Raw genomic sequence first — 17814 nt, 5'->3', positions numbered from 1 at the left:
TAGATGCCTTTGAAGAGTGGAGTCACAGGCATCACTGGCCCCAGAGAACAAGAAAAAGAACACACTGGCTTATATGCCAATGGAATGAGAGCTGAGCTAGAACTAATTCCAGTCAAAGGTTTTTGGTTTAAGATTCTCCTGGCTTTTTTGGAGGACTTCAAGATTTTGGTTTTCACTCCAGTGAAACCAGTTACTCAGATGAGACCCTAGTACACATCATTCACCTTAGCAGAAGTCACACAAGTATTTGTGGCCTGAGGTGAAGAACGAGTGTTGGGTCACTTGATTCCCTGTAGATAATCTGATCAGGCCATTTCATCCACCTCCCTTTGCTGACCCTCTTCTATAAACAGGAACAGAAATTCTTGCTACTGGATCCCTTTCATCAGGCGTCTTAGGCTCGCTGAATGAAAAGCCCTATAAAAATGAGATGCAGCCCTAATAATATCAAATACGATTGTGATGACTATTTTGGGCAAGAGCAGCTTTGTGCCGCTCTTGATCTCCATCGGTGTCTGCCATTCCTGCCCTGCCATTACCTTTCAGACTTCCTATTCTTAGAATCATTTGTGAGCCCTGGGCTTGGGGGATTGCAGCCCCCAAGGCTGGAATGCCTAGCTTGAGTGGAATGCAGACTGTCTGGCAGAGTGGAGGTTAAATAAAGTTTGCCTTGGCAACCCCCTCTGCTCTTGGATGGGCGACAAGTAACTCGGGTATAGGAGCAACGGCTTGAGCTGCCATGTGGTTCAGGACCAAATAGAGTAGAAGTGGTTGATGGTCCATCCGTTACAGTCACAGTCTTGTCAGGCTCAGCCCTGCTCCATACTAAAGAGGTTTGGCAGGCTTGAACCTCAGCTAGTAACCATATTGCTCTGAAAAAATGCAGGAGCAAATAAAAAATAAGGGTTAAGTGCCTGCAGGAACAAGGGTCCATGAGGAGCAGCTGGATATGGATAGGGTGGCAAAGGAGAGAGATATATATAAAATCACCAAACCCTTAGCTGGAAAGGCAGTATATGCACATTGCTGAGAAGTGACAGAGCTTCCCACTAGAGGACAGTTGGAAAGCTCCCGCCCTGCCGGATACTGGTTCCCTGCTAGTGCTCTGTTCTATGCAACCCTTAGTACAGCATGCAGTTCCTAGTGGACACGCAGTAAATAATGGTATTATTATTATTACTCATCTTCAAAGTCTGTGGTCCCGAGTTGTCGAATTGCTTGGTTTCATTTGTGAGAGTTGCCACTACCTTCACTTTGTTCTGTGCTGATTGCTCACGTGATTCACACCTTGCTGCAGTCCTTCCTTCAGATTTATCTGACCGTTCTGCTTTCTTCCACCACAGGTGGCTGGAGGTACAAGTTGCTAATCTAACATGTCCACAACGCTGGGTGCAGTATCTCCGACTTCTTCAGGAGTCCATCTGGCCTGGTGGGGTTTTGCCTAAGTATCCACGGCCTGTACGGACCCAGGAGCAGAAAGTAGCTGCTGAAAAACAGGCTTTGCAGAGCCTGATGGGAATCCTGCCAGGTAATTGGACAATGAGATTGGTTATACTGATAATTATTCCTTTGCCATCTGGCTTTGCCACCGTTATCCCATACCCCTCCCCATTTTTAAAAGGGCTTGAATGTGGGTAGGCTGTTGACCCACCATTTCTCAGGCTAATAGGTAAATGATCAGAGCTGCAATTCTTTTATCCCTCATTCAAGTGATGCTGAAGGAATGGAAAGGATCACTAAGACCACACCATAAATAGTAGGTGAGAATCCTGCAGATACACCACAGAGGCAGGTCTCAGAACTGTTCCTACCAGATGAAGACCTCAGGTTCTCTGCCAATTCACGGTTTTTGGATCAGGGAAGAAAATGATATGTCCCGTAGAAGCTCAGCCTTCATAAATTGGGATCATGGAATAAAGTACATGGTTATTAGCAATAGATAAAAACAAATGAGAGGATTTTTTTTCTTTACTTTCTATGGAGTTTTAGAAGGCAGAGAAGGCAGTTTGTTGCCTATGGCTGTGCTGTGGTAATCAGGGTACAGTAGTGAACTCTTAACTCTTAAAACAATTTTATGTACTCTTATTAACCTCTGCTCTCCACCCTAAACTATTACATCAGAAGTACCTGCACTTTAGGGTGCCTGGGTGGCTCAGTAGGTTGAGTGTCTGACTCGTGATTTCGGCTCAAGTTATGATCCTAAGGTTGTGGGATCAAGCCCCACATCAGGCTCCGTGCTGAGAGTGGAGCCTGTTTAATTTTCTTTCTCTCTCTCTCTCTCTCTCTCTCTCTCTCTCTCTCTCTGCCCCTCCCCTGCTTGTGCATGCACTCTATCTCTCCCTCTCTCTGTCTCAAAAGAAAAAAAATCCTACACTTTAATGACAGGTTACAGAATTATTTTTTGAGGCCCATTCTTATTTAAACAGTTAAGAAACATATTTCTAAGCTTTTCGCTGTTTTAGTTTGACTATGTGGTTCAGAAGTTTGCCAGAAATACCTCGTTTGAATAAAAATGGCAGATAGCTTGAGATAAACTCTTTAGAATCTAATGCTTCAGTGGAAGCACTGAAACCGCATCTGTTTTTTCCTCTTCAGATATTGTAGTAGAAATCCTTGGAGTAAACAAATGCCAGCTGAGCTGGAGTCTGGTCTTGGAGTCATTACAGGAACCCGTCATTAACAGGTAGGCTGAAAAGCATGTGTATACTCAGCATCAGCACAGCTCAAGCCATCTCTGGTCTCAGAGGTGTCCATGGTTTCTAGGTGTGCAACCCACACTGCGAAGAATGGAACTGCAGTCTTTATTTGCCCAGGGCCCTGACTGCAAGGTGTGATGTCCAGGTCCACACACATTAAGGAAAACCCACACTGACAGCTTCTGAGCAGTATTGGACCAGCCACTGTTCGCATTTAGAAAAACTCGATGCAGGCCCCCATGTGAGCTACTGAAAATGCCCTGTCACCCTCCAGTCTTATTCAGTGTGCTTAAAGGCTCTTTCAACATTTGCCAGCCCCTGTGAACATCATGAGAGCATCCCCTGTCCTGTACACCACAGGTCATATAATGATTTTCAGCTCTATGTTCAAGGCTTCACAGCAAAGCCAAATAGTATTAGAATCAGGAACTGTCTTTGCTTAATACAAAGCAGACAAGATAATGAGTTTGGGCTCTGATAAAGGGACCAGGAGTACTGGGTGAACACTCCTAGAATAATCCAGAAAAGGTAGGTACTTTCCTGGCTGGTGCCTTGGGATGTAGTGCTTCTGAAAAGTATTCAGGACTTCCAATCCTTTCTCAAACCATGTCTCAAAGCAGACTGCATCAATTAACTGTCACCACTCAAGGGCCCTGGCTTTTGCTTCATTGCCTGTAGGTCACCTGTAGATCTATAATCATTAATTATGAGAAACAGCCATAGTCAGAAACTCTAAAAATTCTCAGTAAGTTGATGTCACAAAGATTTTCCCTCCTTCACAGTTTTTCAGAGCAGTGCTGATGTGCTAATGCAGCTATATAAATAAATGTGGCACTTCCTAAAATCTAGTCTCAAGTTCTATTTCCACCTCTCTTGGGTTCATAACCTTTATTCAACAAACTTTTATTTCATGGTGGAGGCTTTATCAAGCTATTAAAATTTAGAGTTCACTAAGGATATCAGTAATGGGCAAGGCGGGGAAGGGAAAATAAATGTCATAAACAGGGATCTGGTGTCTGTTGACTGAGCCAGACCCTCCTCTAAGTTGTTTTGTCCGTTTGTTTTAGGCATTTGATTTACTGCCTTTGGGACATCATCCTGGAATTCTTGGATCTCAGTGCTTCTGTTGAGGAGTCTGCCATCACCACCTCTGCCTCAGATACCCCAGGCAACCCCAGGAGGATGGGTGTCTCCCCTTAGCCATAGGTTACTCGCTCGTTCTTTGAGGGCTGGGAAACGAGAGTTGCTCTCCTACCCCACGACCAGTCAGGAAACCTGTGCCGCCTGAACCTGGGCAGTAGCTCAGGAGGCCTGAGGTCCCAGGGGCACAGTTCTCCCCCAGCTCTACTCCACTTGTAGCCAGTGATGGGGGAAATACATGCCAGTCGCATGCCTGTCCATTTCTATACCTTGTTTTGTGATGTTTAGATCGTTGCTGGTGGAAAAGGAATCTGTGAGGTAGAAGAATGAGCCCCTTTTGCCTCTCCTTTGCCCTCCTTCCTAAGGTTGTTTTCCGGGAGCCTGACTCTGTGCATATATGTTCCTAATCCACTAACACACAAATTGTAGATAGACCAAGAGAAAACTGATAACCGGATTTCTTGGAGGAATAGACCATCTTCTACAGCTCTTTGTTCCCACCAAGAAACTGAAAATTCATTCAGGACCACTCTTGAAGGTGGGATCCTCTGAGTTCTGTCTAGTTTCCCAACAATTCCAAAGAAGGAGGGAAAACATTTCTCAAGGGACTTTTTACTGATTGGCTATTTCCCAACACATCAGTCCTAGGGAGAATGGTATTGAAGGCTGCTTCCCTGGGTGGCTACACTTTGCCTGTTCAGAAGACTTCAAAGTTGACTGCCAAAGCTTCTGGGTAGATCCACCCCACCCTCCACACCCTTTCCTGAAAGAGAGTTGCATCACAGATTTTATTTATTAGCTTTCCTCCTAACCCCTCTCCAAGAGCAGTTGAGTTTGGTCTTTGTGACTTTCTCTCTGTCTTCCTTCAGCAGAATCATATGGCAAGTTGCTTAGTCAACCCAGTGCTTCCAAAGGGAAGGGAAAGGCTTGCTCCTGCTCCGTGCCTGGGAATATGCCCAGAGAGGAGGGAACTCGGTGGGGGGAGGGGGTGCAGGTTTCTAGCAGGGGACTTTTAACTTGAACCGGTAATATTAGCAAACCTGCACGAAAAGCTTTTTACTTCCTGTTCTTTAAGGATCCAGTTATAATTAGTCTTTAGGGACACTTGAAGATGGAGGCAAAGGTACTATATCAGACACTATATAGTGTCTTAGAAGAATGGAACAATTAGGAGAAATTGTTGCTAGGTAAGAGGCAGACAGAAAGTCACAAGGGAAGTACTGCACATTAAATGCATGTGAGTAGCTGACAGGGTTCAAGAGGGTCACTGGGAGACCGTTGCCCCCCTCATCCCTTTAGCTTTGCACTTGCCTGTTAGAGCCTTGCTGTCACTGAGTTGTGGATCCTCCCATTTGGAAGGGGATATTGGGGTAAGACAGCAATGAGATGGATCTAGAACAAGTGTCAGGTTCCCTTAGACTCTGAAGTAGATGATGTGCACACAATTAAAGTGGTTTATGGGAGAAAGTTGTGCAATCTTTTTTTTTTTTTTTTTTTTACCACCCCTCAGGAGGCTTTTACCTATAAAATGTGTTCTGCTGTAATCAGGAGGCTTTAGGTAGACTCTTATTGCCCCAGGACAAGGGGATGAATGAGATCATGTCTCATGGCACCTCTAACCTTAAAATTTGATTGTTACAGTGACTTTATGGCTCCAAAACTTCTTTCACCCTGGACACTCACAGGCAGAAGGAACTCAGCATTTCTTGCTTTAGTAATTATGTATTTGCAGGATGGCAGGGGGTCCGGCCTCACATATTGAAACACGTCCTTCACTTATTTCAGCTGTAGGGCCTATTTTGGGGTCGGTGCAGGTGGCCAGCTCGTTTCTGCTACCCTTCTCTCCTCATACTGTACCCTCACAGGTACTTAGCCACCTATATTGCTTTGAATATCTGCTGCTAGTTCTGGCTCAGATGTCCTACAAAGTTGGTACATAAGCTGACACATCATAAATTCCCTGTGGCTATAACATCTAAGGGATCTTTTGACACTTCTAACACAAAGAAAACTTCCCTTGTGTTTCATTTTACATAAGAAATCCCAACTCTGTTGTCCATGTCCCAAAACATAAATTGTCCTCAGACCCTCCAACGCAGAAGGGAAACAATGGAGATCACCAAGGAAATAATCAAAGCCCATGTGATCTTGAAATAGCCTGTCAAGTTTGGTTGCAGGCACAGTCTGCAAGGGAGATCAGCATTTGGGAGAGAGCCACAGATATCAAGAAAAGATGCTCTCAGCTGAGAGAGTGATAAAAGGCGATAAAAAATTGGGCCTGTACTAACCCGGAACATTCTTGAATTTTCTTTTGCCCTTCCCAGCAGGTTCATTTCCAGTTGCTTCTCTGTCTTTGCTCCTAACACTCAACAACAGGTCGTGGGTAGAGTAAAATATGTGTAAACATGGTCCCTGGCTATATAAGTTAGGATGCTTTGGACTGATAGGAAGCTACTAGGAAAATTTATTTTCTTCCATAAAATCAGTACTTGAGTAGGTAAGCCCCAGGAGTTGATGGATTCAGCAACTCTGACCTCATAAAGGGCCCAGAATCTTCCCGTCTTTCTGCTCTGCCATCGTAAACATGTTTGTTCTGTTCTCAGCCTGCCTGCCTTCATGGTTGCTGCAGTTTGGGGCATCACATTCATACAAAACAATGTGAAAGAACATAGGCATCTCTTCCATGTTTTCTTTTAAAGAATGAAGAAACCTTTTCCCAGAAGCCTGTCGAGAATGCTCATGACTCACTGGCCAGAACTGTTCACCCTGAGCCAATCCATAGTCACTGAAAATGGCATTACCTTGTTGGCTTGCAATAGTATTTACCCCACCAGAGAGGAGGTCACCCTCTAGGAAAGTTAGATACCTAAAAAAATTATTAGATGTTAGCAAGGAAGAAACAGAGAATGTGTGTTAATAGTATTCTATCATCTGTTACAACATCAACAAATCATCCATGACACCCTAAGAATATCTGGTACCAGGTAAGAGAGAATATTTGCTGAAGGCACCACTTGGAGCACTTCATCTGCATTAACGTACTTAACCCATACATCAACCATGTAAAGTGGGTCTATTAAAGGTCCCTATTTGAAACATAAGGCACAGAGAGTTTGTGAGTTGCCCACAGTCACTTGCAAGGAAATGGCAGAGCCTAGATACAAATCTTGCCAGTCTACCCTCAAGCCTGCATGCATAATCATTACACTACTCTGTGTTCTTACAAAGCAAAGTAAGACCAGGTTCTCACTTTTAAGGAGCTTACCATCTAGTAAAGAAGTCTGCAGACTTTTCTGGTAAAGGAGCAGAGAGTAAATATAGGCTTTGTGGCCATATGAGCTCTTCCACTGTAGAGCATGAAAGCAGCCATAGACAATACATACAGAAATGACTGACTGTGTTCCCAAAACTTTATTTACAAAAACAGGCAGCTGCCCAGATGTGGCCCATGAGTCCTTTTCAGACCTCCTGTCTAAGGAGTTATGTTCTAACAGTGCTTATCAAACCTCAGTGTCCATGTGATTCAGCTGGGATCTTGTTAGAGAATATGCTGCATTTTTTTTTAATGTTTTATTTATTTCTAGGAGAGAGAGAGAGACAGCGTGAGCAGGGGAGGGTCAGAGAGAGAGGGAGTCACAGACTGAAACAGGCTCCAGGCTCTGAGCTGGCAGTCAGCACAGAGCCCGACGCGGGGCTCAAACCCACGAACCACGAGATCATGACCTAAGTGAAAGTCGGACGCTTAACCGACTAAGCCACCCAGGCACCCCGAATTTGCTGCATTTTTAATAAGCTCCCCAATGTGTGCCATTGAGAATGCAGATCCCCCACCACATGCCGAGTATCAAGGGATTAGAACATGGGCAACTCTTCATGGAGTGTGATTAATCTACTCCTAAATATCTAGGAAGGGCATTTAATTGAGAGTGGAGGACCATGGGAAGCCTGAGATGATAATACCTGAATTGACTCCTGAAAGCTTCATATGAATTAGTCAGTGAAAACATGGGGAAGGTGATGGAGGGAACAATGTGTGCAAAGACAGAGTTGTCACCGAAAGACACATACTGTATGATTCCATGTATCCAAGGTACCTAGACTGGTCACCCTCACAGAAACAGTAGAAATGTGGTTGTCGGGGACTAGAGAGGAGGATGGGGAGTTTGTGATGGGTACAGAGTCTCAGTGTTACAAAATGAAAGGTTCTGGAGATCTGTTTTACAACTGTCAGTCGATGTGACACTACTGAGCTGTACGCTGAAAATGGGTAAGAAGGTACATTTTACATTATGTATTTTACTACAATCAAGAAATTTAAAATTAGAAAAGCCATGGAGAGCTACAAGTGGCACAGCACAGTGGGAGCTCAGGCTGCCGGGAGGAGGGTGGAGGGAGGAGGGGTGCTGGGAGAGGGCCTGTCTGGTGTGGCATGCTCCTGAACCCGGCACTGTTCTCCCTCTACACACTGGGGAATTGTTGAGGGATCTTCCAGAGGAGTATTTCTCATCAGAATTAACAGGTCCTGCTTACGGGACACATGGGGGTTTGATGGCACATGTAAACAGCCCTTAGTCCTGCCCCTTGGATTTGACCCCTGTCTCAGTCACTTTCTGACCCTCCTTAATTTCTCCGAGTCTGTCCCTACTCTTTCTTACATATGAGATGGCTTCAGGGTCTATTGAGTATAATGAGCTGAAGCGACAACAGACTGACTGAAACCTAGCTCTGTCACTTAATCAGCTGTGAGGATATGGTCAGGTAACTTAGCTTCACTGAGACTTAAATTTCTCTCTTAGAAAAAGGGACAAATACATTACAACCATTTTGAGAAGTGAATTGTAAAAATAAGCTTTATAGAACACAGGCGCTATGCTATGAAATATCAGTGGCGTTATTATCCTGCTGTCTGAGGGCCAGTTGGAGATGCCTTGCTTTAGGAACCATGGAGCCACGCTGTTCTCTAGCAAGCCTCCATTCCCCAGCCCTCTCAGAACCTGCTGTTTATCTTGGTCTTCCTTTGCACTGGAGCAATATGTGTTTTCCCAGGAGGAGGAAAGGAAGGTTAGCCAACCCTGCTGGATACAAATGGGAATGGGAACCAACCAGAGGCAGGAGTGGTTAATTGGAGAGGAAAGGAAACCATGATGCTTTTGTAGTTGAAGGCCCAACTGGGCAAGCTCTTCCATCACTTGGCATCTCCAGTTCCTTTCCACTGGGAGTGCCAGAAATCACAGGGCAGTAGTTGTTTGCACTGCCTTTGTGGACAAGAGAATGAAACCATTGCAGGGTAAATTTCTGCTAACAAACCTCGGTCACTCTGGTGTAAAGGGTGAGAAATGCCGGCTACACACAGCACAGTGTTTCTCTGAAGAGAGCCAGTGAGGGGATCCTATCCCAAATATTACTTCCATATCCTAAGACTTGTCCAGTATTTATTACACAAAGACATCACTGGCCCATTTAAAAAAGAAAGAATAAAAGCAAAAATGTGTCAAGCAAGTGAAAATCATCAGAGCCTTTTTCTGGCTGTGACCTAATAGCAATAGGGTTTGAAGCAGGGGCAGCGCTGACTTGGTAGAGGAAACGTGGGCACCAACAGCCACCTTGGCAGATAATGCTGTGCTATTCTCAGACCTGACCAGCCTTCTTGCCACCTCCCTCCCTATACCTCTCACCTGTCTCTGGTCTGAGAGTACACTTGAACTCTGCTTTCTTGGAAGTGAAAACAAGCATGCAGTGGAATCCAGAGAACTCCTGTCTTTGATGTCTGTTCCACATGACAAAATCTGTTTTCTCTCCACATCTTGACTCTTCAAACCTTACCTACAAATGCTTCTGTAGAAGTCACTACCACACTGTTTCTCGGATGTGGAAGTTTGGGAAGGAAAAAAAATGAAAGGAAAAAAAAATAGTATCAGGATCCAAACTTAGAAAACATTTCTTAAAGTGACATTATCTACCCCTTTTAACTCAAAATAGACCTCTTTGTTACCAAAGTTTGTTTAGGAACTGCAAGCAAATTTTAGTATTAGGGTGTTGTAATTAAGAAAGTTAAGTCTGTGTCAGATATCTAAATCCATACTTTGGCTTTTTTCCCCCCTTCCCCTTATGTTCCGTGTGACTATTGCAGCCTGTTATTATGAGCAATGGAGAGCTATAGCTTTAACTGTGCTTTCAGACACTTACATTCATCAATGAGGACAAAGGCCAAGCAAGATTAACCCAAAAGTCTGTGATTACAAAAAACAAAAAAAGAAAAAGGCTCTAATATGTCTGCAGAAGCCATGACTTCTCTGTACTGGGTTGCCTTGGGTTTGGTCATCTTCAAAATCAGGTAATTGGCCCTTTTGCTTGTGCTCCATTGTTAGACTACCCCAGTAACATTAGAAAGATTAAAAAGATTTAGCATACTGTCTGCATTTCATATCTTGCCTTTAGGGAGAATTGACCTTATTAAGAAAAAAAAAAAAACTTAAAAAGTCCTTCTGGAGTTTACATTCTTTGCCAATACTAACATGGAGTCCAAATTCAAAGTAATGGCAAGCCAGTTCCTTCCCAGCTTCCTGTACTTGTAACAAAAGTTTGCCTCCTATCATCTGTAAATGAAAATGATTCAAGAATACTGAGGGTACCTTTCATTAAAGTTTCATATGGCTCTGGGAGATTCACGTGAGCTTGGTTGACAATAGGACTTTTGCTGGGAAAGAGAATTGTATTATGGAGATGGTTTGGCAGAAGGTTGGATGAGGTGGCTTCCCAGAAATCTAGGGGCCTGCATCCTGTTCTCTCCAGCTTCTGTCCTTTGGCCTCTGTTCTTCCAGCTGTGCAGAGATGAGCACCCTCTGTTAGGGTCAAAGTTTCACCTTCCCCAAGGAGCTTTTTCTGATTGTGCCAGTCAAAATTCTCACTCCTTCTTCCGAGTTACTTATACTTCTTCTCAATGTGATCAGGGTCAATGTGCATTTTATGGGATCCTCAGTAAGAGATTAATTCTTCGAGGGCAAGAAACATATATCCGTTTTATTCCCATTATATCCCTATGCCTCAGCCTCCCCATAGCTAGTGCATAGTAGATACAAAATAATAAATGCTGAAGCTTATAAAATTAAAGAAGATTGTGCTTATTAACTTTTAGAATGTAAATATGTTAATAAATTCAATGAAAGAGTTTACTGGGCATGGAGATTTGAGAGAGGGACAAGGGGGAAGCACATTTTCATTTTTCTGACCTTATATCTTTATTCAATAGTAAATATCAAATGAAAGAAGTTGTTTTTTATATCTCCCATGCCAAAATTCACAGTTTTCTAACAGTACTGTTTGCAGTGTATGCAGTCCATAAGGTGCTAAAACTGTAAGCTTTTTAAAGAAAATTAGTCCTGATTTGAGGATATTTTTAAAAATCTGCCAGTCACGAAAGTACAAAACATACCCTATCTACTCTCCAGTCCCCACCTTCACCTACTGGATCAGAAAACAAAACAAACAAAAATCGCAGGAAATATTCTCAACTCTTTCCTGCCTCAGACACAAATTTGTAAGAAAGTAATTACCATGAAGAGAAAGATTGGTTTGCTACCTGACTGCTCTAAAATTATCTTGGAAATCCTTTGGTCCTAGATTTAAAATTCTTTATTTCAGACCTTCTCTAACAACATATCTAAGCCATGTCTAAGATCCTACAAGGAAAACTCTTCAAAGACAAAGTAATAACCTTGAAGAAAAGAAAGGATAGCATAAATTCCTCTTCGTTCTTATAGGCGTTTGCTATCTTCCCCACCACATTTCCTGCTGCAACTATTTGCCCAAACACAACAGATCAAAACTAGGCAGCCTCCATAAGAATGAAAACTAACAAATCTAAGACAGCTGGATTGGCGGCAGGTCAACATGTTGGTCCTGGGGGGATAAAATCACCTGCTGTTTTGGGGGCCCCCAGAATGGGCCTCCAGGCCATGATTTTAAACAGGGCAGGAGCAGGTAAAGGAGCACAGGAGGAACAAGTTCAGTCTGAGAATTAAAACAATGATGCATGTCATGCGAAGAAGGAAACTTTAGACAATATAATGCTTGGGTCATATATTATCTTAGACTGGGTCTGCATAAGACCCATCTGCTATGGAATGAAGTCCATTCTAGTGCCAGTGAACATTTGCACAACACATGATGTGGAATAGTCTCTGGAGCCAAGATTGGTTCTGTATCCACCCCGGGGCAGGTTGGTCAGTCTCCAGTGTAAACCTCCTTGGGATTAACCACTTATTCCAGTGTTGTGCACTGGATAATTAATACCAGATCTGCTCCAGACAGCCTTGTACATCCTGCATATGGATGAAGACCCAAAAAGTTTTTTTGGTGATCTATTTGGATGGGATAGAGAGAGCTGTTGCTCTAATATTTGAAGCAGAGTCATCCCCATGTACAGGCGTGTACCTTGCACAGATAGGGGCTTATGGGAGACATGTGACATTTACCAGCAGGAGCTTGTCTGGACAGGTAAGAGGGTCAGTAAGTGTGCATGTGTGGATACAGAAGTAAATCTGTGGCATTAATGCTTGAAGAGCAGGGCTATGTACCTCCTTTTAGCAGTCTGGAGAGGATTGAGGTAAGAGCTTGTGTTTCAGCAAGGTTTTGGATATGGAAGAATCCCCACTGGTGGGGTGGAATGACCTGAGTTATACGATTAGGGTTTCTGTGGATTTTTCCCATGTGATAAAAATATTTTTCTTCTCGTTTTGTTTGTAGCAGGCAGTATTGGACCAATAGTTCGCCTACGCCAATTTTTTTTTCTATGTTATTTCTGAAACCCTTTTCTCAAGCACTAAATAACAAGAAAAAAAAGAAACCTTTTCAAAAAAAATTCTTACTTCTGTCGTTTCTCTTTTTTGTGTGTGCAGCACCAAAACTGCTTTTCTCCATCCCTAAATCCTTCTCCTGTATCAGCTTACCAGTCTGCATGGGTTGACTTGGCTGCCCTGCTAGTCCAGTTGTCTTTTTGATAAATTAGTATGGACAGCAACTTAAGGTTCCATGGAAATCTTAAACATGATATTTCTTATACTTGACTCACAGTCAGTATTCTAGGAGGAAGGTTGCCCTACTGTCCCCTCCTGTGAAATCAGAATAACCACCAATCCTAAGATTAAACATTTTGATAAATTCTTTCCATGTTCCAAGCCATTCACACAATGTTATGGACTAAATGTTTGTGTCTTCCTGAAACTCTTAATGTTGGAGCCCTCGCCCCCACTGTGATGGTGTTAGGAGGTGGAGCCTTTGGAAGGTGATTAGATTTAGATCAGGTCATGAGGGCTGTGCCCCCATGATGGGATTAGTGCCCTTATATGAAGAAGAAAAGACAGCACAGTTTTCTCTTTCCTCATGCACATGAAGAACAGGCCATGTGAACACATAGTGAGAAGATAGGACACCTGCAAACCAAAAACAGAGGCTTTAGAAGGAAACACACCTGTGGGTACCTTGGTCTTGGACTTTCAGCCTCCAGAACTGTGAGAAATAAATTGCTATTGTTTAAGCCACCGAGGGTGTGGTATTTTATTATGCGAGCTAGAGCTAAGATACCCAACGAGAGAGTTTAGTCATGTAAATCTCTTCCCCTGATTTTAAGTCCAGATTCCGAGACTCAGACTTTCTGAGCTTTCCATGGAAAATCTGGTGTAAAAACTGTCCAGCCCCTAAAAAGTGTATAAACTGCCTCTGAAGATATTGCTAAAGCTCTCCTCTTCCCCAAATTACCTCTGTGAGTTTACCCTCCTGGAGAAACTTTCTGAAAACTAGTGACTAAGTGCTCAAATGGGAAGGAGGATGGGTGAAAGACCAAAAAAACAAAAAACCAACTGTTGCTAATTGCATCTGTTGTTCATAGTTCTATATTCCTTTCACCTACCCACACTGATAAGCAATATGTAATAAAGAAGCTCCTTTTTAAAAAATAAAATGTAATTAAAAGTTTATCTTAAATTGGCTGTACTCAGCACAACTTGGCTGAAACATACCCGGTTGTCTTCGTTGAGTGTCACCTAAAGTGTCCATTCTAACCTGCGCCTTATCAGATGGCCTCCTGTCTTCCTAACTAACTGGGCTGTAAACCCCTTGAAGCCAGATTGTGTTGTTTACTACAGTCTCTCCGGCATTAAGCATTACACCATGACATCTCCCTATTTTCTCCTTATGCTTTCATCTCATGGATTCTCAGAAAGCTGGTCAAGTTCCTCTGTCCTCTCCACATAAGCTTGTGACAGACTTTGTACACAGTTGCTTGATCCATAAATGAACTTGGCAGACTTCTTGTGCCAGTGAGTAACGTTTTTCTTTCCTTCTGGTAGTCTTGGACTCTATATTGCCACCTGGCAATTTTCTTTCCATCTTCCTACACACACACGATAGAGCAAAACGTCCTTGACTAACCAAGTTGCATGTAAGTGAAAGTGGGGCTCTTGGCTTGTGTCTGGCCCTGACCCCTCCTCTGCTGTGAAAGCATACCAGCTTCTTAGTTTGAAACCAGAGGAGACTACCTTGTGTGGATTTCATAGCAGTAGCAGGCTTCATCTGAAACTTGGGGACTCCTGTGACATATTACCACGGTAACCAGCCACCACCTGACCCTAACAGCCTTTGAGACTCTCTGATCTGAGGTGGAAATGCCCCCAGAAGCAGACTGCAGACTGGCAGCTCTTAAGCACATGACCCATCTCATAAGCACATAGCCAGCTGGAACTTCTTGGTTGCTGGGGTGAAGGGGCCTCTTTATCACCACAGGAGGAATCAGATGATTCAAAAGGGTGTTCATTTCTCCCCCCTACCAGACATACTCACCAATCCCCAACCCAGCTTCTGGTTGAAAGGGCTTTCTTCCCTTTCTTATTACATTCTGTGTTATTCAAAATGCTGAGCTAAAGTGGGAGGGAGCAATAATACTTAAGGATTTAAAGTATCTTCCTATCTGTAGGGGAAGTCTCTGCCCCCAGTGTGGGAAAAGAGAAGGCAGCCGGGGAGGGAAGTGGAAAGTCAGCCTCCTGGGATGCATTGTTGTAATTGATTGTTTCAGGTCACAGGAACACACAGCACCATAAATGGGAGTGGATTTCAATCCTAAAGGGCAGTACTCCTTCTCACAGGAAAACAGGTGATTAATAGTATCCATGAGACCCATATAGATGGTGCCTATTCAACTTGTCAGGCATGTAAAGGCAGAGAAGAAAACATTCCAAAGATTAGCTTTTAAAAGTGACCATTTTATTCTTTGGAATTGTCACAAGGGCGTGTTACGGATCTTGAACAAATTCCCATTCACCCCAAACTCAGGCAAAGAGAAGCAACGAAATTGGGGAGGAACATATTTGCCTGGGCATTGGGAGAGCTGGCTTCTGGTCATGGGTCACAGTGATCTTGGACAAATCTCTTTACTTGCCTGGACTGATGTTTCTTTCCTCCATACAGAAAGGTTGGACTGAATAATAGGTAAGACCCTATTCACCTGTGCAACTTCCATTACACAGCAAAGGCTGTCTTCCAGTTTGGGGACAGTTTCTAGAGCGTTGAGGATGCTTTCTAAGTGTTTGTCATGAAAATGAATGAATGATTATATTTCATCTTGACTTTTATCTCAATAGAGATTTTCCTTGACTTCATTTGTGTCTCGATTTGAGGAATGAAGAAAGGAAGCATAATGAAGGAAAGAAGGGAGGAAGGGAGGGAGGAAGGAGGGAAGGAAGGAAGGAAGGGAGAGAGGAAGAAAGGAAGCTTTGAGATATTCTTTATGAGATATTCTTTATGAGAGGAATGTCTTGCCTTTCTCTGGACCCTAGGATACAAAGTTCCTATCCTACATTTTCCACCTTTAAGCCTGCCAAAATCAAATTGATTAAGGAAGGATACCATAAAGATTTAAAGCTACATCCCCAGATTTTCAAGGAGTCCAAAGACCATTCATCTCCAATCAACCTTTCTTAGGATGATGGTGGTATTGATCATCAAAGTACACCATTTCATTTTTCATTTTCCAGATTATTTTCTGTGAATCATCTCATTTTATTTTTTCATTATTCCTTTGAGGAGTGTAATACTTGACACATGTATAGGACTTTCTAAATCACAAAGTATTTCATATTCAATGTCTTAAATAAGATCTTGAAAATCACTTTTTAAGATAATTTGGGAAGTTATTAGCGTCTCCATTTTACTGAAGAGGAAACTGAAATACAGAGAATTTCTCTCTTGCCCAAGATCTTGCCCATTTTTTCAGGAGGCAAAAGAACCAGGATTAAGAAATTGGCTCTGCTGGTAGACAACCAGATGTGAATCCTAGCTCTGCCACTGACTAGCTCTGGGTCCTTGGGTAAAATATGTAAAATCTTCATGCCTTGGTTTCCTCATCTATTAAATTAGAAAAATAATGGTACTTTCCTCACAGAAACTGGATGGGGGAAGAGACTAAATGAGTCGATACATTCAGATGCTTAGAAAAACTTCTACCACACAAAGCATTTTAATTGTTTGTCATCATCAGCAAAACCAAGACTGGAACCTGGGTCTTCCAACTTCTAGCTCAGTGATATTTCTGGTGCCCCACACCAATAGTATCCTTACTATACACATGAGAAAAAGCCTACAGCTTTGAAGTGCAAAGCTCATCCAAAGCCTCTCTTGAACAGAGAGGTCTAGAGCTAATGTCTCCTGGACTCTACTTAGTCCTTCCACCATTAAACCACACTGCTCTCCACTGCTCTTAAGTGTTTAAAACTTATAGGGGCACCTGGGTGGCTCAGTCGGTTAAGCGTCTGACTTCTCACAGTCCGTGGGTTCGAGCCCTGCATCAGGCTCTGTGCTGACAGCTCAGAGCCAGGAACCTGTTTCAGATTCTGTGTCTCCCTCTCTCTCTGCCCCTCCCCAGCTCGTGCTCTGTCTCTCTCTGTCTCAAAAATAAACATGAACAAAATTTTTATAAAAATGTTTAAAAGTTATAAACCAACTACTCTCATGCAATCCTACTGACAGCCTGAAGGCAGACTCTTTCACTCTTCTGGGGAAAGGATCCTCTACCGTCAGTCTTAAGAGATCAAAGGGTTTGGGATGGCTCATTGCAATGGATACATGCTTACTACTACCTCCAGGCCTCTTCTGGGATAGTCTCTCTCCTTTCCCTTCCAACTGTAGTTATCATCAGCACTGAATGATTCCATATTTGACCATTTATAGCTTTCTTAGTACAAGTCATGTTTTTTGTATTTTCCTTGTATACTCCTTGAGAGTGCAGACTATGTTGTGTGTAGGTTTGTATTCTCTACTGCACATTGAGAAATGCTCAGTCAATAGCAGGTACATAAACAGATCTTGATTCATGAATTGATTAATTGTTTGAGGGACTGATAGTGTACCCTTCCAGTGGTTGACAATTGTCCTTACCTCTTACTTGCAAGTTCAGGATGATCAAAGAACTTGCCTGGATGACCTTTAATACCACAGTGACTGAGCAAAGGTTGTCTGTAGGAGGAAGAGCAGGGGCTGGGGAGGGGAGAGAGTTCCCCATTGCTCTCACCTGGGCTGGCTTCCACCCCAGCCACTGTCTGACTGCACACCGTGTGCACGGAAGACACAGACCTGATCCAGGGCTTTCCCTCTTGTCGACGGTCTGGACCCCTCAGAGCACACCCGGACCGGACGTGACCTTGCTCTACAGTTAAAAACAAGTGAAAGTCATCTGCCAGGGTCACTTGGCACCAAAGTCCTGTGACAGAAGGGCCTCCACTTAAAGGGCAGCACAAATCCAGGGCATTAAAATAACCTGAATGGTGTCATTTTCTGATCAAATGCCTTTCCCTGTCGGGTTTGTGATTTTTGAGCCTGAGAATGTCCCCTCAAGGCTCGGGTTTCCCTGCTGTCACACTGGTCTCAGGCATGGAATGTGAGTACTGGCTGTGGAGGTCTGATGTAGCTATGTCACAATCCCAAAATGGAG

The 17814-nt window shown here is 43.3% G+C and overlaps 1 protein-coding gene and 2 long non-coding RNA genes across 3 annotated transcripts; 1 reads left to right on the top strand and 2 right to left on the bottom strand.

Annotated features, from left to right (window-relative positions):
- Positions 1–1343: 1343 nt before the first annotated feature.
- Positions 1344–5299, top strand: SNX19 (sorting nexin 19; the record flags this gene model as incomplete). Its single annotated transcript, XM_039240239.1, has 3 exons — positions 1344–1528; positions 2596–2683; positions 3764–5299. Coding segments are annotated over 3 exons (406 nt in total), but the record flags the coding sequence as incomplete, so codon positions are not given.
- A 2059-nt stretch (positions 5300–7358) lies between these two features.
- Positions 7359–9575, bottom strand: LOC120237100. Its single transcript, XR_005529856.1, has 2 exons — positions 9512–9575; positions 7359–7416 (listed from the first exon to the last, which is right to left on the bottom strand). It is a non-coding gene; the product is annotated as an uncharacterized LOC120237100 (long non-coding RNA).
- Positions 9576–9635: 60 nt separating this feature from the next.
- Positions 9636–17741, bottom strand: LOC120237099. Its single transcript, XR_005529855.1, has 4 exons — positions 17641–17741; positions 17457–17529; positions 17262–17360; positions 9636–9691 (listed from the first exon to the last, which is right to left on the bottom strand). It is a non-coding gene; the product is annotated as an uncharacterized LOC120237099 (long non-coding RNA).
- Between the last annotated feature and the right edge of the window lie 73 nt (positions 17742–17814).

This window comes from Hyaena hyaena, unplaced genomic scaffold (assembly GCF_003009895.1).
Source record: "Hyaena hyaena isolate Hyena2069 unplaced genomic scaffold, ASM300989v1 scaffold_171, whole genome shotgun sequence".
Classification (NCBI taxonomy): domain Eukaryota; kingdom Metazoa; phylum Chordata; class Mammalia; order Carnivora; family Hyaenidae; genus Hyaena; species Hyaena hyaena.
Note: the sequence above shows the minus strand (reverse complement) of the source record. Positions and strands in the feature narration are given on the sequence as shown.